At 40.3% G+C, this 25131-nt stretch overlaps 1 protein-coding gene across 2 annotated transcripts; it reads left to right on the top strand.

The window, feature by feature from the left end:
• The first annotated feature begins 3145 nt into the window (after positions 1–3145).
• VDAC3 (voltage dependent anion channel 3) lies at positions 3146–24098 on the top strand. 2 transcript variants are annotated; one of them, XM_070765502.1, is made up of 10 exons: positions 3146–3379; positions 13521–13638; positions 14626–14697; positions 15824–15873; positions 18631–18783; positions 19609–19661; positions 20004–20231; positions 21448–21598; positions 22566–22623; positions 23534–24098. In XM_070765502.1, the coding sequence occupies exons 2-10, from the start codon at positions 13611–13613 to the stop codon at positions 23623–23625; spliced, it is 885 nt and encodes a 294-aa protein (XP_070621603.1). In that variant the 5' UTR covers positions 3146–3379; positions 13521–13610; the 3' UTR covers positions 23626–24098. The 2 variants fall into 2 exon arrangements, with proteins under 2 accessions (XP_070621603.1, XP_070621604.1); XM_070765503.1 differs by having other exon boundaries at positions 3189–3388.
• The last annotated feature ends 1033 nt before the right edge of the window (positions 24099–25131 follow it).

Below are 25131 nucleotides of genomic sequence, written 5' to 3'. Positions count from 1 at the left end.
GGGTAATGGACGGACAGATGAAATTGTCCTTGGGAGGCAGGACCCACAGCCACTCTGTCTTGTCTGGGTTGAGTTTGAGTTTGTTAACACCCATCCAGACCCCAACAGCCCCCAGGCACCGGAGAATCTTACAGCTAAGTCTAAAGGGAATAAATGCCGGTCCTCTTCATGTACAACATTTCATTTAGTGATTGTTTGAAGTTACCATGGCACCGAAACTTCACATGATCATGTGATTAAAATTTGGATGCTTGGCCACTGACTCAATGATTGCAGTGTTCTGGGATCAAGTGATCCCCTTTTGTGACCTGGCAAGCAAAGTTCATTTAGCCAAGTTATTAACTCATGATTCACTTACAACTGGCAAGAAAAATAAAACTTGGGCAAAGTTCACTCGAATGTCTCACTTAACGACCGAGGTTGGGCTCAACTGGTTGAGAGTTGAGGAAATCCTGCATTAGAGGCTTTAAATAGTTTGACAGTACAGTGTCCCCTCAATTTTCGCGGGGAATGTGTTCCAAGACTGCCCACGAAAGTCGAATTTCCGCGAAGTAGAGATGCGGAAGTAAATACACTATTTTTGGCTATGAACAGTATCTCAAGCCTTCCCTTAACACTTTAAACCCCTAAATTACAATATCCCATTCCCTTAGCAACCATTTAGATTATTACCATGTTTATTAAAGTTGATTAAAAAAAATATTTATTAAAGGCAGACGAAAGTTTGGCAATGACACATGACATCATCGGGCAGGAAAAACCGTGGTACAGTATAGGGAAAAAACCTGCGAAGTATTTTTTAATTAATATTTTTGAAAAACCGTGGTATAGACTTCTCACAAAGTTCGAATCCGCGAAAATCGAGGGAACACTACAGTATTTTTTTCCCAATTCAGGCTTTTTATTAAACAATATGAGCCTTTTTGACTTTGTTTTTGTTTTGCTCATTGTGATTATCTAACAATGTCTTCAAACCTTTACCTGCATTTCTGCAAACATGAAAACACCCAAATAAACAAAAGAGATTTTGCAATCAGCCAGTTGACTCATGAAAGTCCTATGTACCCCACAGAGGAAAAGTCTTATAAAGGTCAACAGCTTCTGAGCAGCTCCAAAGTTAAAAAACGACCTTTTGTGACACCTATAAAAAAATAAATCCAGGAGCACCTTGTTCCTTTGGGGGCTTGTTTCCCTTGTACAATTTGGGTGAAAGGTTAGATTGACCATGTATTCACATTAACTCAAAGTAAAGTTATCCTATGTGCTCAAGTACAGTGGTACCTCTACCTACGAACGCCTCTACTTACAAACTTTTCTAGATAAGAACCGGGTGTTCAAGATTTTTTTGCCTCTTCTCAGGAACCATTTTCCACTTACAAAGCCTCCGAAACCCGAAAAGGCAGGGAGAAGCCTCCGTGGGGCCTCTAGGAATCTCCTGGGAGGAAACAGGGCTGGAAAAGGCGAGGAGAAGCCTCCGTGGGGCCTCTCCAGGAATCTCCTGGGAGGAAACAGGGCCTCCACCCTCCCTGTGGTTTCCCCAATCGCACGCATTATTTGCTTTTACATTGATTCCTATGGGGGGGAAATTCTTCTTACACACTTTTCTACTAAAGAACATGGTCACAGAACGAATTAAGTTCGTAAGTAGAGGTACCACTGTACTATTGGAAGGGCCCTATTGGCTGCAAAACCCCAGATCCCCACTAGTGGGCCTCAGAGACACCATGTTTTTCCTGCCCCCTAGTTGTTCTGCAGCCTGGCTGGGCTAATAGAATGGAATGAAATAATAGAATAATGGAATAAGGTAAAATAATGGAATAGAACAGGTGTCAAACTCACGGGATGGATGTGTCACACACTGATCACAACCACCCCACGTATAGCGAAGGGGATACATCACAAGAACAAGGGGGCACAATCTGAGGTTAATTGGGGGAAAGATCAGAAGCAACGTGAGAAAATATTTGACAGTAGTAGATGCTTGGAACAAACTTCCAGCAGACATGGTAAATCCACAGGAACTGAATTTAAGCATGCCTGGGATAAACATAGATCCATCCTAAGATAAAATACAGGAAATAGTATAAGGACAGACTAGATGGACCATAAAATCTTTTTCTGCCATCAATCTTCTATGTTTCTGTGACAACCTCCCCAGGCATTGAATTATGGGTGTGAGCACTCAACGCATGTGCGATAGTGCGCACACATGCTCTTTCGGCACCCGAGCGGAAAAAGGTTCGCCATCACTGATATAGAAGATGCTCCAGGTCACCTTGGGGGACTTTTGTTCCAATAGAATGAAGCTGCAAATTTCCTCTGCGCCAAGCCTCGTGACCACAAAGCCCATCAATCTGCTGAAGACCCTGCAAGCGGGAAGATTATGCTGGAGAGCGAGAGGTGGCGCATTAATTTACATTCGGTTTCTCCTGCAAAGGGCGGCTATCGGGAGATTTAAATGCAAAATCAAACGCAAACAAATATCAAGTTGCTGGTGTCATGATTAATTAGAATATTTAATGCATTTATTAGAGGAGAATTACATAACTCAGAATATCCCCACCCCTTCTGAAATTGTCCCCCCCCTCTTCTAAATGCCCTTCCTGAATGGAAGTTTGCAAATCTCTCAACTGCAATTTCCAAGCATGGATCCCCCATTGACAACCACTGATGTAGGGTCTCCTGGTTAGGCAGGGGGTTGGACTAGATGATCTACAAGGTCCCTTCCAGAAGAGCTTGGGTAATCATTTGTCCGGAACGACGCAGGGTCTCCTGCCTGAGCAGGGGATGATGGGATTAGAACAGAGGTAAGCAAAGTTGGCTCTTCTATGACTTGTGGACTTCAATTCCCAGAATTCCTGAGCCAATCACGCTAGCTCAGGAATTCTGGGAATTGAAGTCCAACATGTCAGAGAAGAGCCAACTTTGCCTATAAGTCTATAGGGCCATTGCTATTATGGTGCAATCGTCCTGAGTCCGCGAGGGAGAAGGGCGCCCTATAAATCGAATTAAATAAAGAAATGAATAAATTCCAGGCGCCCATTTCCCCCCTTCCCCATTCTGCCCTCTCCGCGCCCCACCCCAGCGCCCATTAAAACAAGCGCCATTTGAAGTGTTAAACCGTAGAAGGACCTAGCGCGCGTGCGCGGTTAAAAGAAAAGAAAAAGGAGGGGCATGGGCCCTGCCGCGAGCTCGGCGAAGATCGACACGCCTGCGCGCTTCCCCTCCGCGTCCAGCCAAAGGGCGTGGCCAAAGGCGGGCCTCGAGCGTTTGCGGCTGCGCGGTGCGCGGAAACGAAGGGCGAGAGAGACCTTCAAAGCTCTCTGACAAGGAGGGTCGGTCAGGCTGAGGAGGCGGCGGAAGGCGAGGTTCCCCTGAGGTGCGGCCGGTGGGTGGGCGAGGGAGGCGGCGGCGGCTTGCGGGCGGAAGAGACCGTTCTCCCCCTCCCTCCCTCCCTCACAGAGGGGCAGCCGGGGAGGCCGGTGGGGGAGGGGGAGGCCTCGACGGGGCTGAGGGCGCAGTGGGGGAGGGGACCGTGGGGGCTTTATGAATTATATGGTCTCTTTTATGAGGGGATAAAATGACATTCCTCCCCATGAAGGCCGCACTTGAGCATCCCGTTCTCGGGGGTGCGGGGGAGGGAGACCGGAGCTGTTGTGAGGGGAGCTGCGGGTGAGGGGCGGCATACAAATCATAATAATAATAATAATAATAATAATAATAATAATAATAATAATAATAATAATAATAATAATAATAATAATAATGACTTGAGGAAGACATTCAGCCTCCCTTAAGAAGTGCCCCCCCGCAGGCCCAGTCCACAGCCACCCCCCCGGGAGGTCTGCAGGGGAAGGCAGGGCCTGGGCTTCCCACCAAGCCTCCCTCGGCCTTCCCAATGGGGCCAGGGAGAGAGGGAGGATGGCTGGGCCCCCAGCACCTTGGGTGGATGGGGGGAGGAAGGGGGGCTGGATATCTCTTTACCACCTTCAGTTTTTGGTAAAAAATAGCCAAGTGGGGGATATGTGTGTGTGTATACACATGTGTGTGCGCGTGTATGTGTGTTTGTGTGTGTGCATGGGTGTGTGTACATATATGTGTGTGTATTTGTGTGTACATACACATGTGTGCATGTATGTGTATTTGTGTGTGTATATAAATGTGTGTATGTATGCGTGTGTACATATGTATGTACGTATGTTTACACACATGATTGTGTGCATGTATGTATGTGTATTTATGTGTGTCAAAAATTGTCCTAAAAATGTGAGTTCTGGGTGTATTTATAAATGTAGAGGCAACAGCCATTGCGATCTCCAGAACGTTTAAAATGTATTAAAAACTACTAAAATTAACTAAGCTTTTGTTAGTCCCCAACTAACGTCGTCAGAGTTAGTAGAGGGCTAACGAAAGCTTAGTTATTTTAATAGTTTTTAATAAATTAAAATTCCAGAGATTGCAATGGCTGTTGCCTCTTCATTTATATTTGTGTGTATATGTACATGCATGTGTGTGTGTGTGTGTGTAAAACATATATAACAAAGCATGAGATAATAAGAGGCAGGGGTGGCACAGTGGTTAGAGTGCAGCACTGCAGGTTACTTCAGCTACCTGCTAGCTGTAGTTCAGCAGTTTGAATCTCACCACCTGCTCAAGGTTGACTCAGCTTTCCACCTTTCCAAAGTGGGTCAAATGAGGACCCAGATTGTTGGGGCCAAGAGCCTGATTCTGTAAACTGCTTAGAGAGGGCTGTAAAAGCACTGTGAAGCGGTATATAAGTCTAAATGCTATTGCTATGATACTGTAGGAAGGTGTGATGGATATTTTCACCACCTTCAGTTATTTGTAAAAATAAAGTGGGGATATATATGTGTGTGTATGCGTGTGTGTGTGTGTGTGTATGTATATATTCAGCAAAAATGTTACACACATATATAAAACATATATATAACAAAGCATGATACTGTAGGAAGGTGTGATGGATGTTTTCACTGCCTTCAGTTATTTGTAAAAAACTGGAATACAGATAAATAAAACAAAGCATGATAGGAAGGTTTGTTAGATATCTTTGCTGCCTTGAGTTATTTGTAAAAACAAAGTCCAATATAAATAAATAAAACAAAATGTGATAAGGTGTGGTGAATATAGCTTCACCGCCTTGAGTTATTTGTAAAAATAACAAAGTGGGATGTAAATAAGTAAAACAGCATGATAGGAAGGCATGCTAGGTTCACTGCCTTAAATTATTAAAAATAATAAAGTGGGATATAAGTAAATAAAACAAAGTGTGGTGAATATATCTTCTTCGCCTTGTAAAAATAACAAAGTGGGATGTAAATAAATAAAACAAAGCATGATTGGAAGGCGTGTGAGATATCTTCACCACCTTAAGTTATTTGTAAAAATAAAGTGCAATATAAATAAATAAAACAAAGTGTGATAATGTGTGGTGAATATATCTTCACTGCCTTGAGTTATTTGTAAAAATAACAAAATGGGATGTAAATCTATAAAACAGCATGATAGGAAGGCATCCTAGGTTCACTGCCTTAAATTATTAAAAATAACAGTGGGATATAAGTAAATAAAACAAGGTATGATAGAAAGGTGTGCCGAATATCTTTGCTACCTTGAGTTACTTGTAAGAAATAAAGGATACATATATATAAATAAATAAAACAAAGCACGATAGGAAGGTGTGCAAGATATGTTTGCCAACTTGAGTTATTTGTAAAGATAAAGTGGGATGTAAATAAAACAAACCATGATATGAAGGTGGGTTAGATAAGTTCACCACCTTGAGTTATTTGTAGGAATAAAAGTGGGATGCGTACATACATATATACATACATATAAACAAAGCATGATGCCCAGCCAAACTCAACCCATGGCACCTCCTCACCTTGAAGGGAGGTGTGGAGACTGGTGTATCCCGTGAGGTCACAATGGGCATTGTTTACTTTGGCTTGGTGGGAGCCATTTTGGTTGATCAACCTTGGGGTTTGGTTTTTAGTATGTTGAGGGCATAGGCTGCCATGGAAGGGCAGCAGGGAGGAAGCAGAGTCATCTTTGTGCAAGATGGGTAGGTTCCAGACCTTCCAACCTCCAGGTGTGTTTGCTAGGATTTATGGGTTCTGACAAGTCTGGGAAAGGATTGGTTATAATAATAGGGGCTTAGCATTGGAGAGGCTTGGGCTGAAAATGAGACAGAGCACGTGGATCAGAGTCTAGATTTATTTATTTATTTTTATTTATTTATTTATTTATTTATTTATTTATTGGATTTGTATGCCGCCCCTCTCCGCAGACTCGGGGCGGCTAACAACAGTGATAGAAAACAGCATGTAACAATCCAATACTAAACAACTAAAAAACTTATTATAAAACCAAACATACATACAAACATACTGTGCGTAAATTGTAAGGCCTAGGGGGAAAGAATATCTCAGTTCCCCCATGCCTGACGGCAGAGGTGGGTTTTAAGGAGCTTACGAAAGGCAAGGAGGGTGGGGGCTATTCTAATCTCTGGAGGAAGTTAGTTCCAAAGGGCCGGGGCCACCACAGAGAAGACTCTTCCCCTGTGTCCCGCCAAACGACATTGTTTAGTTGACGGGACCCGGAGAAGGCCCACTGTGGGACCTAACTGGTCGCTGGGATTCGTGCAGCAGAAGGCGGTCCCTGAGATAATACTGGTCCGGTGCCATGAAGGGCTTTATAGGTCATATAAGGTTCAGACCGTTGCATTGCCAAGAGACCCACTCAGCACCCTGCAGAAAGTATTTTTGGAAACATAGAATATTGACAGCAGAAAAAGACCTCCTGGTCCATCTAGTCTGCCCTTATACTATTTCCTGTATTTTATCTTAGGGTGGATCTATGTTTATCCCAGGCAGGTTTAAATTCAGTCCCTGTGGATTGACCAAACATGTCTGCTGGAAGTTTGTTCCAAGCATCTACTACTCTTTCAGTCAAATAATATTTTTTCACGTTGTTTCTGATCTTTCTCCCAACTAACCTCAGATTGTGGCCCCTTGTTCTTGTGTTCACTTTCCTATTAAAAACACTTCCCTCCTGAACCTTATTTGACCCCTGAACATATTTAAATGTTTTGACCATGAAGCATGATCGAAAAATGTTTTCGATCATTAAATGTTTCGATCATTTTTGAATCTAGCTTTTTGACCAGGGGTGGTATACAGATCAACATTGGAAGGACCAATATATAGCGACTTGGCAAGAAAAGTAAGGTAGCAGAATATAATAAATACAGCTATGGGAAGGATGTTAATCACCTCTTAAATTTTAAAATGTAGAATTGAAGAAGCTGACTTAAACCAGGCCAAATGTCTGTCCATCCAACTCAGCTTTATGTAGATTTGCCCAACTTGGTGCCATCTGGATGGATTGGGCTAATGCCCAGACTTTAAGTAGCATGATTATTGGGCGATTGTGCTTGGTTTATTCATTTTTTAATCTGAACTTTCAGACGGATAAAAACATCTGAATATCTGTCCTCTGCTTCAAGCAGCATGCTTATGTAAACTAGTTTATAGTCATTTTTAAAGAGTATGATAGTGGGAAGGTTGTATAAATGAGAACATTGAAATTATATCCTTCTAAAGAGCTTTGAGTGGCATGTATTCAGAACAAAAAACTACCCCAATGACACTGGTGGCATGCATCAAATAAAATCCCAAAGAAAATAGTGCTATACTGCAATCAAGAACATAAATCCAGAAGCCCATTTAAACAACATGCCACCAGGACTCTCCAATTAGGTACTGTACTCCAAAAAGATTGTCTCATCCATCATTCTAGTTCAACACCTTGGGTGGAGATGGGAACAAAACTACAGTTTAAAATCTTACAGGTTCACAAGGTTCAGGCCATAAAGGGCTTTTTGGTTGAATCGAGATCTTTATCATATGTATACAGTATTCTTCCTTTTTATCAGGAACTAAGATCTATCCATCACCGTATGTCATTCTGTTGAGTTTGGTCAAATATTTATTTATTTATTAAATTTGTATGCCGCCCCTCTCCGCATACTCGGGGCGGCTCACAACAGGAACAGAAAACAATATATAATACAAATTCAATAATTAGAAAGCTAAAAACCCATAATTTAAAAAAACATGCACACAACATACGATACATAAACAGTATAGGCCTGGGGAAGATATTTCAGTTCCCCCATGCTTGACAGCAGAGGTGGATTTTAAGGAGTTTGTGGAAGGCAAGGAGGGTGGGGGCAGTTCTAATCTCAGGGGGGAGCTGGTTCCAGAGGGTCGGGGCCGCCACAGAGAAGGCTCTTCCCCTGGGACCCGCCAAATGACATTGTTTAGTCGATGGGACCCGGAGAAGGCCAACTCTGTGGGACCTAATCGGTAGCTGGGATTCATGCGGCAGAAGGCGGTCCCGGAGATATTTAACTTCGTCTCCCCCCCCCCCCAAAATAAAAATAAATAAAAATGAAGAATGAATTAGAGCATGCATTAATGCCTTCTCCCTTATTCCTAATTAGGTCACATTTGGGAAACTACACACACTGTGAAGTCAGCTATGATGTCACAATCCACAATTTTTTTAAAAAAACAAACACCTGGCTACCTTGGTATTTTTTAAAAACAAAATTAAAAAGTGGCTAAAAGGTGAAAAGTTGTATTCCCAACATATTCAAAAAATGTTCTAGTCATTTGTCTATCTAGTTCACCTCTTGCAATATATTCTAAGGCTTGTATTAAATCATATGTGAGACTGTATGTATTGCTCCATGTATGTAAAGTGCTTCAGCTTTTATAACAGGCTATTGTGAAACATCAGATGGGTTGCATCTAGGAATACCTACACACAATTCTTTTTTATTTAGAGTTGTGTGAACATAAATGCAAATGTTTGCTTGCTTTTTTATACTTAACCTATTATGTAAATTCACCGATTTGCTTATACTACTTTATGGTTCGTTATCAAAGCGATTTATTTATAGTACGTTATAGGAAGGTTGAGCTAAAACCCCACCCATATTTGCTTTATCAATTCAAAAGGGGATTTACTGGTGCCTCAAGGAAGCAGATTCTTTTATTCTAAGGGTAAAATAGGAAATAACTCACTTCCAGTGTTTATTTCTGAAACTATTGTATGATGAGTTGACACAACTTAGTTTAAAAGTCCCTAGTAGCTACAGCTTGCAGTTGGCTGGATTACTATGCGTCAACTTGGCTAGGTACATATTAATACCAGATATGAATTTTGCAATTTATTTTGTTTGCATTTTTTGGAAAAAAAACTTGTGGAAATGCTGTGCTGCAGACAGTACCAGTTTGAAAGAGCACTCCATTCGAGCTCACCTTATAATGTTGTCACTCACAGCACCTAAGCTTGTGGTAGGCACTGCTGTAAGGCGGTAATCTTGTAGTTCATACCATGGTAATTCATGTAGTACATAACATCTGGTAAGACTGAGCTACGTGGTATAGCTTCATAGAAACATAGAAGACTGACGGCAGAAAAAGACCTCATGGTCCATCTAGTCTGCCCTTATACTATTTCCTGTATTTTATCTTAGAATAGATATATGTTTATCCCAGGCATGTTTAAATTCAGTTACTGTGGATTTACCAACCACGTCTGCTGGAAGTTTGTTCCAAGGATTTACTACTCTTTCAGTCAAATAATATTTTCTCACGTTGCTTCTGATCTTTCCCCCAACTCACTTCAGATTGTGTCCCCTTGTTCTTGTGTTCACTTTCCTATTAAAAACACTTCCCTCCTGGACCTTATTTAACCCTTTAATATATTTAAATGTTTCCATCATGTCCCCCCTTTCCCTTCTGTCCTCCAGACTAGACAGATGGAGTTCATGAAGTCTTTCCTGATACGTTTTATGCTTAAGACCTTCCACCGTTCTTGTAGCCCGTTTCAGCTGAGCACAGCATCAGTGCAAGAGTGAATTTTGCTTTCTTACACAAAGCTCATGTTTTCCCTACTAGCAATCTGAGTAGAATCTACTCAGACAAAGTAAGCACATGTAGGGGGGGAAATCGGGTGGGTTATTATTTGAATTGCCCTTTGCAGAAACTCCATGAATGAGGCAAACAGCACAACGTGTACAAAGTAGGAAGCGATGCTCTGAATTCCCCAAGATTGCAAGTTTCCTGAATTGTGTCGCTGAAGTTAGGACTTAGCAACAGAGTTTATTTTTTTATTAGACAGTGATTTTTTTTTTCCACCTGAGAAATGATACAGATTAAATGGTAGTTGGAACTGGAACATTTTTTTGTAATTAGTGTAGATTCTAGCTCTGGACATTGCATTAGTCATTTATTTATTTATTTATTATTAATCAGATTTTTATGCCGCCCTTCTCCGCAGACTCGGGGCGGCTCACAGCAATAATAGTACAATGTAAACAAATCTAATACTGTATTTAAGTTAATTTAAAAACCCCAATTTAGAAACCAATCATACTAGCATATGCATAAATTTTATAAGCCTAGGGGGAGGGAAAGTGTCAATTCCCCCATGCCTGACGACAGAGGTGGGTTTTAAGGAGCTTACGAAAGGCAAGGAGGGTGGGGGCAACTCTGATATCTGGGGGGAGTTGGTTCCAAAGGGTCCAGAGAAGGCTCTTCCCCTGGGTCCCGCCAAACGACATTGTTTAGTTGTCGGGACCCGGAGAAGGCCAACTCTGTGGGACCTAACTGGTCGCTGGGATTCCCCTCTCCTAAATCAGATTTCTGGGGGGGGGGGGATCCTGTTTATATTCTAAATGTGAGTAGGTGATCATTTCAGATCAACATGGCACATATAGGAAGTGATTGGGGGGGAGGAAGGGGGTCAGAGACAGAGAGAAGAGAGAGGGAGAGATGAGAATAGCTTGTCCATATTTACACTCAATCTGTACACAAGATACTCCTGGTCCTATCTTTTTTTCTGTAATAACGTGACTTTTGTCTAACCGTCCATTAGTATGAGCGAGGACAGAAATGAGGAGCTTCTTTATCACTGGAGGCTTTCAAGAGGAGACTGGACTGCCATTGGTCAGAAATGGTGTAGAGTCTCCTGCTTGGGTGGAGGGTTGGACTAGATGACCCACAAGGTCCCTTCCAGCTCTGTTATCCTGTTCTGTTACAACTGGAAAAGAACTAAATAGCAGAAAGTGTGCATGTCATAGGCACAAAAGTAGAAGAATATTTCTACATACTTTTTGCTGAGCGATGTATATTTTTGGAAGAATTATTTATTGTGGCAAGAATTAATGCAAAGAATGGTAAGGCTTAGTCTGGATCTCTGCCTTTTTAAAGACAAGTTTGGGGAAACATTAACTTGCAGAGAATAGTAAATGGTAAGATTAGGAATCGATGGGATTACTGAATAGGAGTGAGCTGTTTCTGCTGACCTATCTGTTCTTTGCCTATCACCTCTCATTACATTCTGTGTGGAATCTTACACAGAGTTGTATCCTGGCAATGGGTCAGTCCAAAATAGCAGATTTCTTTGCTTACAAATTCTCAGCAAATATATTAAAACAATGACTGTGACTTTTCATTTTTTTAAAAAACTGCTCAAGAAATGTCTCAGTACCATCCTTTATACCTGCATTCAGACGGAAGGTGTATGCTGGAGGAATCTGGCATCTGTGATGCTTTTACATCTTTATTTATTTACTGGATTTGTATGCCGCCCCTCTCCGTAGACTCGGGGCGGCTAACAACAGTAATAAAAAACATATAAATCCAATACTAAAACAACTAAAAAACCCTTATTGTAAAACCAAACATCCATACAAACAAACATACCATGCATAAATTGTAAAGGCCTAGGGGGAAAGAATATCTTTCAGTTCCCCAATGCCTGACGGCAGAGGTGGGTTTTAAGGAGTTTACGAAAGGCAAGGAGGGTGGGGGCAGTTCTAATCTCCGGGGGGATTTGGTTCCAGAGGGCCGGGGCCGCCACAGAGAAGGCTCTTCCCCTGGGCCCCACCAAACGACATTGTTTTGTTGACGGGACCCGGAGAAGGCCCACTCTGTGGGACCTAACCGGTTGCTGGGATTCGTGCGGCAGAAGGCGGTCTCGTAGATACCCTGGTCCGGTGCCATGAAGGGCTTTATAGGTGATGACCAACACTTTGAATTGTGACCGGAAACTGATCGGCAACCAATGCAGACTGCGGAGTGTTGGTGTTACATGGGCATTTTTGGGAAAGCCCATGATTGCTCTCGCAGCTGCATTCTGCACGATCTGAAGTTTCCGAACACTTTTGAATATATTTTAGAAAAAAACCCCCCAACATTGGAGTACTTTCTTATTGTAAATGTGCACCCCTCAAATGAATCTCATGCTTAGAAATATGCACATATTTTCTGTTATATGTTCTGACACTGGAACAGACTGTTACATCAAAACAAACCCATTCTAAGTGTCCAGTAATGGTCTGAGTTCAAACTGGACCCGCCTAGGTGTTCCAGAAGTAGAACCCTTCAAGGTCACACTGTTGTTGGAACACTTGGAATGTCCCTTTAGCTAGTCAGATCAAGGTCTCAGAACATGGTTTTTTCATCAGGCCTAGGGATGCCCTAGACAGCAGGGAGACCGCACAACATGTAACATTCTGATTTTGAACCTCTCATGAACTTGGTTTTAATAAGTAATGTAATTGTTTTAGTTGATTTTACAATCTGGGTAAATTGTTGGCTGTATTGTACCCCACTCAGGAGTCACTTTATGTGAGATAAGTGGTCATATACATTTGATTAAATAAATAAATGGCATATTTTTCATGACACTGCTCTTCTTACAGATTGTCCATGATGGCTTTTTATATATTCGGAGGTGTGGGGGGGGGGGGGGTGCTTATTCTTTGGAATTTTATTTAGGATAAAGCCAAAAGAGTTTGTCACTTTTCACATCCAAAATCTTTCCAATAGAAAGAATGTAGGTTGGAATTATTAACCCAAATTTAGGTAAAGATTCATTTTTTAGAGAAACTGGAATGTCTGGTCAATAAATTGTATAGAAGTTGGTGTCAATGAAAATAATAATTTGAATTATGTTGTTGGCACAAACATGTATTTTGAGGCTAATCAAAACTATTCAAGAAATATTTTCAACTTATCGGGACCTAAAAGATAGAGATGCCAAAAGAATTATGTGAAATATGTTTAGACTGAGAAATAGAAACTGATTTAGAGTCACCCAGAATACTGTAGTCTAATAAAACTGAGATTTGAATTTTCTTGGTATTAAATACAATGCCGTGGTGTATGGTTCTGACCTAGGAATGCATTATATCCTCTTTATTGGAACAATATTCTAACTCAACATCAGATAAATTAAATTCAGGATTAGGGGTTCAGAATTTTGAAAATATTAAGTGCACAGTATGTATAGTTTTTTTAAATAAATGTATACTTGGATTACGTTTGAGTAAAAAAACATTTTATATTGCAGGTCTTTCGCTACGAGTGCTAGTTGTTATATTCTAATCCTAACCCTTTTTTCTTCTCTTCCATACTTGACAGGTATACTTAAAAGAGGCGAGACCTTCTGTAGATTCACAGTGAGAAGTAAATGATTTAGGAGCTAAGCTGTGAAACACAGAGTCTGCAACCATGTACACCTGCCCCCCTAGAGTGGCTGGTAGGTCTTTCTCGCTTTTGCTCTATAAATGTCTTACATAAATACGTTAGAGATGTTTAAACATTTCAAGCAAATAATTAGGGACCAAGAGTCCTGGGAGGGTGTATGTCAATAAGAAAGTCACTGCTTTGATCTTGCATTTTGTTGAACATTTGCAAGGAATTCTTGCCTTCTGAGGGGCCATATTAAAAACCAAGCCTGGCAAGAATAAGATTCTAGTTGAGTAGAAAACCAAGGCAAAGAGATTCACACTTCAGAGCCAGCAGCCAATTTATCACTAATTTATTAATATAAAGAGACAGGTCCCAGGATCCAAAATAGAATAGAATAGAATAGAATGTGATTGGACACACAAGGAATTTGTCTTGGTGCATATGCTTTCAGCGTACATAAAATAAAATATACATTTGTCAAGAATCATATGGTACAACACTTAATGATTGTCATAGGGGTCAAATAAGCAATGAAGAAGCGATATTAATAAAAATCTTAGGATATAAGCAACAAGTTACAGTCATACAGACAACATGGGAGGAAATGGGTGAAAGGAATCAGGAAGAAAGCAACATTTCCTCTCAAAGAAATAAGATATTGCATTAACCTTCAATTCACTTTCCAACGTCTGGCTTCCTAGAGACCTGGAAATTTCTTGTTGAGGAGTCAAGAAAGTTGGGATCAAAAATACATGAAGGATGGGCAGGAATGGAGAATTCTTGAAACAAGTCATAATGTTATTGTTGGAAGGATGTAAAAGAGAGGGCGGTTGCCTTGGAAGAAGTGTATTGTTGGACTCTAATCCAATTGTTGGGGGTTGTGTTTTTCAACACACAGTATTTTTCACAAGTCTTGTATCCATGAAGGTTTTTGAATAGACTGTCAGGATTTTATCACTTGTGATATAATAAAGAGTCCTGAATGGCGACTGAAGTTATATTCATGTGTGCGCTTGAGTTATTCCTAAATCTGTTGTAATTGTGCTTTTTGTAGACCCCATGAATATTCCACCAGCCTATTGTGACCTGGGGAAATCAGCTAGGGATGTATTTAACAAAGGATATGGTGAGTAGCAATGTCCACAAACCCAATTTTGTCCTTTTCACCTCAACCTTAGACTGGCTGTCTAGTAAAATTATACTCCGGTACTACTTATCTTTTAGTGAAATCCTCTTTTCAGGTAACTGTTCTGTCGGGCTCTCTGGTAGACTCCTCCCAAAAAGTCACAGGTAGAAATTTTAGACACACACACGTTTGAAAATTCAAAACAATGTTCTTTATAATTAAAATTCACTTAAACCAAGCCCTCTTTTGGTATACAGTAGCCAAGAGCCCTCGTCTCCAAACAAACTGGTAATTTGTACAAGTCCCTTATCAGTTCTGTGATACTTAGCTTGCAGCTGTGAGGCAATTCACAGTCCTTCTTCTTTCACAAAGTGAAACACACTTTGCTCTGGTTTAGTTTCAAAGCGGGGGGAAAATCAGCACACAAAAGGTCAAAGTCAGTAAAGCAGTCACGAAACACAACAATTAGATAATCCTCCACAATGGCCAAACCCACAGGCTGCTCTTTATAGCAGCCTCACTAATGACCACAGCCCCACCCAACCACAGGTGGCCTCATTTTCTTTGATAATAATCTCTCAGTTGTTGCTGCCTATGCATCGCTCTCTGCATGTGTGGCTGTATCATTAACTCTTGTTCTGAATCCAAGGAGGAGCTAGATAATTGATCTCCTTCTGAGCTGTCTGCTACACTCTCGTCCTCCCTGTCACTCATGTCTTCTTGGTCAGAGGAGCCTTCATCATCAGATTCCACCGGGGGCAAAACAGGCCTGCAGCATGTGGATGTATTCCCCACATCCACAGTCCTTGGGGCAGGAGCAGGGCCAGAGCTAACCACAACAGTAACTTAAAAATGTTTTTTTTTTAATTGTTGGATGATATTAAAGTTGCAAGATTTTTTGCAGTGCTCAGGACTCAAGCATTTAAAAAATGTATTTTTCTAGACTTCAGTAATTGCAAGACATAAAGGGAATGTAAGAACTTCAAAAGAATCGTGACAGGATCAGGCAAACAACTGGAATTGCGGTTGTTAAGTGACATAGTCATGTTGCCTTCATTTGTAACTATTTCAGACAAATATATGTTGTTTATCACATCATTGATTCTGCTGTGTATTTTAATTTTAGGGTTTGGAATGGTCAAGTTAGATTTGAAGACTAAGTCTTCCAGCGGAGTGGTAAGCAATGACATTATTAAATAATTTCTGTAACAAAAGGTTTTGTGAAACATCTAGGAAAATCTCTGTAATACTAAAGAAGTAGCGCCTACAAATATTCCTTAGTAGAATCCCCAAAACTTACCTCCCCCTCAGCGTTTTTGTGACTTGACTTTTACAAAGCTTGATAATTTGGAGTTTGGATTTAGTAATTGGCAAAGATTTAGATTGATGTCAACTTTTATCATGCATTTCTCTGCTATACTCTCAATTATACCAAGAGAGAGAAATAATTGCAGGAATATATAATGTGATTGATATAATTGGAAATCCAGGTATAAATGGTAATATATAGGATTAATCAAATTTTACTGATGAATTAACAGTGCTAATTTAATTTTTCCCCCTTTTTTCATGCAACACTGTTTTTGGATGTGTAATTAGCTGGTAAGAATTCACTACATTCTCTTCTATATGCTTTTATTTAGTTAGTTATTTAGTTACTTAGGTTTATTTAATTAGACCGTAATCCAGTCTGTTTTAAGCCATTCCAAGAGTTTTAAGAAATGTGCTAAACAGACTCTTAAGTGTTGCATTATTAAGAAGAACCATTTCTATTGGAACTGTCCAAAGAATGAGAGATTGGAATAAAATGGTCATCCGTATTTTATCACGTGCACCATTCCCCAACCCAGCGTTAATTATACCTGCTTAGAAATTCTCACTAATTCTACAATTGGCCTTGACTATTAAAAACAATCTAAGGGTCTAAACCAGTGTTTCCCAACCTTGGCAACTTGAAGGTATTTGGACTTCAACTCCCAGAATTCCCCAGCCAGCGAATGCTGGCTGGGGAATTCTGGGAGTTGAAGTCCAGATATCTTCAAGTTGCCAAGGTTGGGAAACACTGGTCTAAACCAGTGATGGTGAACCTTTTTTTGCCCAGGTGCCAAAAGAGTGCGCATACATGTGATAGTGCGTAAATGTGTGTCCACACCCACGCTGCTATGCTCCCCCCCCCAACCCCCCAGCACATTTACTCAGGCCCCACTAAAGCCTCCAGATTTCAAGTAGGCCTGTTGGGCCGTTTTTCACCATCCACAAGCTTCAGGAAAAGTGTGTGATGCCTGGGGACGGTGAAAAAGAACCCAAGCAGAAGTTAATTTCTGAACTTCAGGTGAGCCCATTGGACCGTTTTTTGCCATCCACAGGCTTTGGGGGCTTTCTTGACGCCTGGGGAGGGCAAAAACTGCCTCCTCCCACCCTCCAGAAGGCCAAAAATCAGTTGACAGTCACCCACATGCGAGCTGGAGCTGACATAGGGAAAGTCTCTCCCTCAGATATGGCTCCATGTGCCACCTGTGGTATGCATTCCAAGATTTGCCCATCACTTGTCTAAACCAGTGTTTCCCAACCTTGGCAACTTGAATATATTTGGACTTCAACTCCCAGAATTCTGACTGGGGAATTCTGGGAGTTGAAGTCCAGATATCTTCAAGTTGCCCATATTGGGGAAAACACTGGTCTTAAATCACGATCAGATTAATTTTAAATCATGCATACTTTCTGGCAGTTTAAAAAAAAATTGGCATCTACACCACAGTGTGGAATTTCTAGTGGGGATTCAGTTTTTGAAATTTGTTTTTTTTGGGGTGGGGGTGGGGGTTAAAGATGATTTCTCCCAGTAGCTCTGTATGGCATTGGCCAACCACCAAGAAGGGCTGAAGACCCTCTCCATCTTTGCAACACTTAAGGTATCATTAACCTGGAATAATGGGATTTATTTCTTCTGTCTCCTATTTGATTTTAAAGTATCTTTCTTGGATTGCCTGCGAGGCATGGCTGAAATGAGGAGTGAGGGCACTTGCCAGAAATGGATGGAGAATATTTCTCTCTTTCTGATTATCCTCTCGTGCTCTGACATTCGCTCTTCCAAGGATCAGACTACTAGGGAATTTTCTTGCCAGGGTGTTTTGAAACTTGGGCTCAATGCTCCAGAATAAAAAGAATCAGGAAAGCTTGATGCTGAATTAATAGATTATCAATATTAATAGATTGATAGCAGTATGAAAACGTATACAGTGTTCCCTCGCTTTTTGTGGGGGATGTGTTCTGAGACCGCCCGCAAAAGTTGAATTTCCGCGAAGTAGAGATCCGGAAGTAAACACACTATTTTTGGCTATGAACAGTATCCCAAGCCTTCCCTTAACACTTTAAACCCCTAAATTGCAATTTCCCATTCCCTTAGCAACCATTCAGATTATTACTCACCAAGTTTATTTATTAAAGTTTATTTAAAAAATATTTATTAAAGGCAGACGAAAGTTTGGCGATGACATATGACGTCATCGGGTGGGAAAAACCATGGTACAGTATAGGGAAAACCCCCGCAAAGTATTTTTTAATTAATATTTTTGAAAAACTGGTGTAGACTTTCCGCGAAGTTCGAACCCGCGAAAATCGAGGGAACACTGTAATTTTATCAGTGTCATGGCACACACTGAATTATAAGACTTCAGACAGGAGAAATATATCTTGATAAGGTCCTGAAAGTCAGTAGATTACATTTATAACACTGCACGGGGAATGTAGATCATGTTGTAGACCAGGGGTGTCCAACCTTGGCATGGATTAGCGTGGCTGGTTGGGGAATTGTGAGAGTTGTAAAGTTGCCAAGATTGGATTCCCCTGTTATAGATGGAGAGTGTATAATTTGTCAACATGGCATGTTAAAAGCCCAGATCTTTGCAACTTAAGTTAAATGTAATTTGTTTACAGGAATTTACTACTAGTGGCTCTTCCAACACAGACACGGGCAAAGCCTCGGGCAACCTTGAGACTAAGTATAAGTATAAGGATTATGGACTTACATTCGCTCAAAAATGGAATACCGACAACACCTTAGGCACAGAGATTACCATGGAAGATAAGGTAAGAATGGGGAGTTTGGGCCAAGACGCATCTTATATTGGGACAAATCAATATAGTTAGTACCATTAATTGCACCTAATGTATTCTGTGCACAGTTCAGAATAAAATAGATTTTGCGTATTATAGAGGAAACGTGGGTTTTTTTAATCGTTTTGTCCCACATTTTTCCCAAATGAGATCTTCATACAAACCTTACAAAATTTAAAACAATCAGAGTTACACTATGCTATGTTTTATACTGTTAGTGTATTTTTCTATTTTGTGAGCTGCAGGGTGTAAATGTGATTAGTAAATAATAAATGGGCATGGGTAGCACTAGATCTGGAGAAATCCTTGGAGAATTAAAATCTGAGGATGAGCAGTGGGTGGATTTGTCTTCTAGTATCTGAAGATTAGGAAGAAGAGCTTTGAGGGAAAAACTGAGAAAATAGTGAATTTGGAGGAGATTTTAAGATGTTCTCCATTCTTTTGACTCAGTTAACCTTCTGGGAATAGAAGAGGTATGTCACTCAGTATATGTCCAGAGCAATGCTGCTCGGCTACTGCTTAGGTGATTGAAGGGCAAATTGTCAGTTTCCAATAATACTATTCATATTACTATAACACTTCATGCTATAATGGTAAAATGAGAACTGTGCCTTGTCCATAAAATTAAAACACAGCTTTTAGGACACAATTACAGGAGTTCTTTCCTTTGTTTGTGTTACAATTCTACTGAGATAATAAGAAATGTGAAGTAGAGGATCCAAAAACGGGACCCCCAAAACTGTAACCCATATTGTGGGGAGAAAGAACCAATGTCTCCATTTCCTTTTTTCACTGCAGTTGGCTGAGGGACTGAGGCTGAGTCTTGAAACCATGTTTGTACCAAATACAGGGTAAGTTTTCCCCTAAAAGGCTGCTTCCGTTACATCCCTTCTCCCGTAGGATGTGGTATAACACCCAGGCAGCTTTTCTAAATCCAGGAGGACATCCATCCTGGAACCCCAGACACTTTTGAAAAATTACCAGGCTGTGGGACATTAGATGTTAGTAGAAAATTATTTTCCTTCTACATGAATGTAACATGTCTTTGCGTCGACAAAATAGTTTGGGGATCCCATAGATTGAGTTGGCAGAGCTTTGATCCTTCAAATGCAGTAGAAAATGTCAATAAAACATATATATTTGATGGCCTGATCCCATTTTCTCCTCCTCCTCCTTCACCTTCTCTTTGCCAGGAAGAAAAATGGGAAGTTGAAGACATCTTACAAGCGGGAATATATAAATTTAGGTTGTAACGTTGACATCGATCTCTCAGGACCAACCGTCCATGGCTGGGGAGTTTTGGCCTATGAAGGTTGGATGGCTGGCTATCAGATGGCTTTTGACACAGCCAAATCCAAACTGTCACAGAATAATTTTGCCTTGGGTTACAAGGCAACAGATTTCCAACTCCATACAAATGTGTAAGTACTGGTTGAAGGCAAGGGGTGGGAGGGGCTGAAGGGGGGAGCGAGTGTGTGACAGTGAAGATAAAATATTACGGTTGAACAGACGTCTCTCCTTGGGGTTGTTTTGTGTGTGTGTGTGTGTATTGGGGGGTTGGAGGAGTGTAGACTTCAGATTAAATGAAGACTTGCCCTACCAGAAACAGAATGTTTCTTTTCTAATTATCAGTTGAGGTTTTTGTAGAGAAGCTGCTGAGAAGTTTTTAATTTTGCAAGTTTTGGAAAAGGCCCCAAGTTCTGAGAATTGCTGATGGTGTCAGAATAATAATAATAATAATAATAATTATAATAATTATAATTATTATTTTATTAGATTTGTATGCCGCCCCTCTCCGAAGACTCGGAGCGGCTCACAATAGTGAACAATATAAACATTATGTCTACTTTCAGCTCAATTGTTTAACAAGGCTATTTTAAAAATACATACTGGCTGGGGAATTCTGGGAGTTGAAGTCCACACATCTTAAAAGGAATGACTGACATTACTGGAACCAAATCCAGATTTTTTAAAAAAATAAATATGGAGTCAAAAATAAAAACAAAGTTTGTGAATATTAAGATTTCTACCCTGCTTTTCCTTCAGAAACTCAAAACATGTAGTGCTCCCGTTTTTTATAACAAACGTTAAGTAAACCAGAATGCAGACACAGCTGTAGTAATGACCCTCCTGAAGAATTCGGACTCCTTGTGTATATTTCTTCCTGGTCTTTCCCTGAATCTATGCCGTGACTTATACAAAGTTTGTAGGAAGAATTGGCTGTGACAAAACAACACCAAAAAAAACCCCTCAGCAATCGGGAATTTGGAAGGATCTGTTGAAAGCTCAGGTCTTTGAATAAAGCATGTTAGTTGGAAAAATTGCAACCAAACCTTCTGATTTTGCAAATTGATAAGTGATTTTTTAACTCTATGGGCTTGAGAGAAATCCATATTTTTGTAACCTTTTCGATTCCAACTGTTCTTGAGGAATGTTTGTACATCACCTTGAAGTGTTGGATACATTAAAAGAATGCCAAGGCCAGAGGAAAATTATTCAGTTGGATTTTTCAAACACTTGTCAGGAGAACAGGGGGGAACAAAAGGTGTGATTGTTGTGTGTGTGGTGGGTGGGTTGAATTGAGGCAGAATTCTTTTAAGGGCAGAAATGGAATTTCTTCTGATTTGTCACCAACAGGAACGATGGCACAGAATTTGGTGGCTCAATCTACCAGAAGGTTAATGACAAGGTTGAAACAGCTGTAAGTCTTGCTTGGACTGCCGGTAGCAATAACACTCGGTTTGGCATTGCCTCCAAATACCAGCTGGATGATAGAGCTTCTATCTCGGTAAGAATTTTACCAAAATTTTCTAGGATATTATAACTGCATTGCTTAATGGAATCGTTTGGATGTCATATTCTCCTCCTCTCTTCGTTCTATTTACTTAGAAGTTTGGAAAGTCCTTATTGGTTCATTATATTTCTGAATCTGCCATAGCTACGGTTTATTTCATTTTAACCCGGCTTCAGGAACTGTAACTTTTGAGGTTGGCTTGTTAGCCATTGCCACGTTCGGATGATGTGACATTAAACAGCATCATTGAGGGCAAACACGGACTATTCGCATCTCACTAAACCATCATCTAGCAAAATATCTGAGCCTCCTCTCTGAAGGCATCACATTTGTTTTTGCTACTTTTTAGTTTAGAATACAGAACATAGAACATTTTTAATTAGTTTATTACTCTGATGGGAAATACTAATATTAAACATTCCTTTTGGGATGATTTTTTGGAACTGTTTTGTAGGTTTTAGCGAACCATACTAGCTTGCAAATGTGTGAATATGATCATTCGCTGATGGTAGCTTTAAGCCAAGTGTCCTTAACCTGAGATTCATAGATAGACTTCAAAGTATCTGGCAACTTGAGTAGGAAAAAAAATTGCAGTTTTATTATCTCTAACCTCTAACAGAAAGTTATCTACTTATTTGCCAATGAATGTGGGCAATCAAGTAATTTATGGCCTCTAGACAGGAAAAAAAAATTCCTCCTCAGTTATTTCCCAGTAGTTTTATATATAAGAAAAGATTTATACCTACGGTTGTAGGTACTAATCTTTTATTCAAGGTCAGTGAAGGAGAATCTTTGCACAGCAAAACTTTTTTTTACCGGCAATTGTTACTAACTTTTCCTTATCTGTAAGTTGTTAGTTTTAGTTCTTGGAAAATTTCAGTGTTCAAGAGATAGGCATAAATGCTTACCCTAGGGAGTAACCCACATGTTATTTACGTGCTACACTTTTCTTTCTCTTTAGGCCAAAGTGAACAATGCCAGCCTCATTGGACTTGGTTACACTCAGACTCTCCGACCTGGTACGTTAATCATTTCCTTGCCTGATTTGCTTTTCATTTTAATAATAGTTGTCTAAAGGTTCTCGCGATTGTGATCGTCAGCTCAGAAGCATGCAAGCAATGTCAGCTGTAATTTTCAGAGTATCTCGGTGGGATTCCACGTGGATCACAGAAATGGGCTTTAGGAATCTGGCCAAGAATAGTGCGTGCTCTAACAATCAGGCCAAGAGAGGATCCTGTCCTAAGAACTGAAGGGCAAAGGAAGGGAAGGTAACTAAGATGAAACAAAGCGAGTCTGGAGATTTGCTCGTGTTGAAGCTCTCCAGCCGATGGATAGAGGCTCGAACAAAAACGTAAAATCTCAAGAGCTGAAGCTCTTGATTTAAGTATTACCCACAAGATCATACGCTGCAATGTCCTTCCGGTCAACGACTACTTCACCTTCAACCACAACAACACAAGAGCACGCAACAGATTCAAACTTAATATTAACCCCTCCAAATTTGACTGTAAAAAATATGACTTTAACAATCGAGTTGTCGAAGCGTGGAACTCATTACCGGACTCAATAGTGTCAACTCCCAACCCCCAACATTTCTCCCTTAGACTCTCCACGATTGACCTCTCCAGGTTCCTAAGAGGCCAGTAAGGGGCGCATATAAGTGCACTGGTGTGCCTTTCGTCCCCTGTCCAATTGTCTTTCCTTTTCTCATATATCATATATATTCTCTCCCTCTCATCCACTCTTCTTTTTTACTTACTATCCCTACATATATATTACTTAATGTCTATTTTCTTCCATATGTATTGTATATTGGACAAAGAATAAATAAATAAAATAAATTCTGTGCTTCAGCTTTCCCAACCTTTTATTTCTCCCCCTCTTAATTCTGCTGTTTGTCCTCCTCTAACCATGTCCTCTTTCTACCAGGTGTGAAGTTGACTCTCTCCACTTTGATCGATGGCAAGAATTTCAGCACCGGCGGGCATAAAATTGGCCTGGGATTTGAGCTGGAAGCTTAATGTAGGTATTGATGAAGTATTAGATCTTTATTTGGAAGATGAAGGAGAAAATAAAACCCCACATGTTCTGGCCTTAAACTCTTCTGTGAAACTTAAAAAAAGCGTGAACTTGACATATTCTTCCAAAGAATTGTTGTAACCCCCCAACACTGAAGAAGTCTGGAGAGTGCAACCTCATGAAGGGCAATACTTGAAGGAATGCATGGAAGTTGTAATGGTTGTAATGTTACATGGAAGTTGTAATGCTACATTTCAGTTCAGTTCTTCAGTTGTTTTAAAAGTGTTCCTTGGAAGACAGCATAGCATCTGATTAAAGGAAGAATCCCCCCACTCCCCACCCTTCTGTGTTTACTTCATCACATCGTGCATGTCCGACATTTCACGACCTTTTGTAAAACTGGTCTCTGTGCTGTAGTCAAAGCTTTGGTTTTGCATCAAAATGGAAATAAATGAAATCACATTTGGAACCCCAATCCTTTGTTTGGTTAATGCTGCTTTTCAAATCCTAAGTGTTCTCCGTTTGGTTTACCAGACCAGCCGAAAGTAGGAAAATAATTGTTGAAGGAGGGGATTGCATGACATATTTCTGTCACTCTCACAGCTTTGCTGCCAAAGGGAATTCTTTACAACCGCTGCTCGCTCTCTCTGAGTAGAAAAACTAGATATATAACACTTGATAAGAGAATAAATATAGTAGCAAGTTTAAACGATCCTTTCTTCACCCCTGGGGAAAGACATGCTGAACAGCAGCATTCACTCTTTGGGTTTTTGTTTTTTTGCTGCTATTTCCCTCCTAAAATAGCACAATCACAATGTGTGCCTTTCAGATACTATCCATTAACACTGCTTAACAAATAAATCAATAAAATAGCTACCGTGTTAAGTCTGTTTCTGTATTCAAAATGGTAATTTATAGTCTTTATTACAACAATACATATTTTCCATCATGGTTCCCTGTAAAAAAATAATGAGATTTTTTTTTTTTGGCAGTTGGAGGACATTTAATTTTTTAAAACTGACCTCTGAAGCCTAGAGCAGTGTTTCCCAACCTTGGCAACTTGAAGATTACTGGACTTCAACTCCCAGAATTCCCCAGCCGGCGTTCGCTGGCTGGGGAATTCTGGGAGTTGAAGTCCAAATATCTTCAAGTTGCCAAGTTTGGGAAACACTGGCCTAGAGAACATATAGCTTGGGAAAAGATTCAGGCAAGAGTTTAAGGCACAAAGGGTTATCTTTTAATAATGTATTTTAAAATGTATGGTTAATGTATCCACCTGTTCCTCTTTTTAGGAGAAAAAATATTACTGGGAATAATCAAACCATGGAATACTGATGGTTCCTCAAATCCTAGATATATCACTGCTTTCAGTTTTTTTAAAACCATAATTCAGGACAAAATCTGGTTGGGGGGACGGGACCAAAACCTTTTGCCCACTCACACTTGAAGAGCGATGAATTTACCACTTACAATAACCAAAATAAGGCTTCGATCTCTTTTGATTTCTT

This window comes from Erythrolamprus reginae, chromosome 12 (assembly GCF_031021105.1).
Source record: "Erythrolamprus reginae isolate rEryReg1 chromosome 12, rEryReg1.hap1, whole genome shotgun sequence".
NCBI lineage: Eukaryota > Metazoa > Chordata > Lepidosauria > Squamata > Dipsadidae > Erythrolamprus > Erythrolamprus reginae.
Note: the sequence above shows the minus strand (reverse complement) of the source record. Positions and strands in the feature narration are given on the sequence as shown.

Excerpts from the sequence above, each read along its gene's own strand:
- VDAC3 (XM_070765502.1), top strand. The coding sequence starts at position 13,611 with ATGTACACCTGCCCCCCTAGAGTGGCTG. Across the intron at positions 18,784-19,608 it reads AGATTACCATGGAAGATAAG|TTGGCTGAGGGACTGAGGCT; the intron begins GTAAGAATGGGG and ends TTTTCACTGCAG. Across the intron at positions 19,662-20,003 it reads ATGTTTGTACCAAATACAGG|GAAGAAAAATGGGAAGTTGA; the intron begins GTAAGTTTTCCC and ends TCTCTTTGCCAG.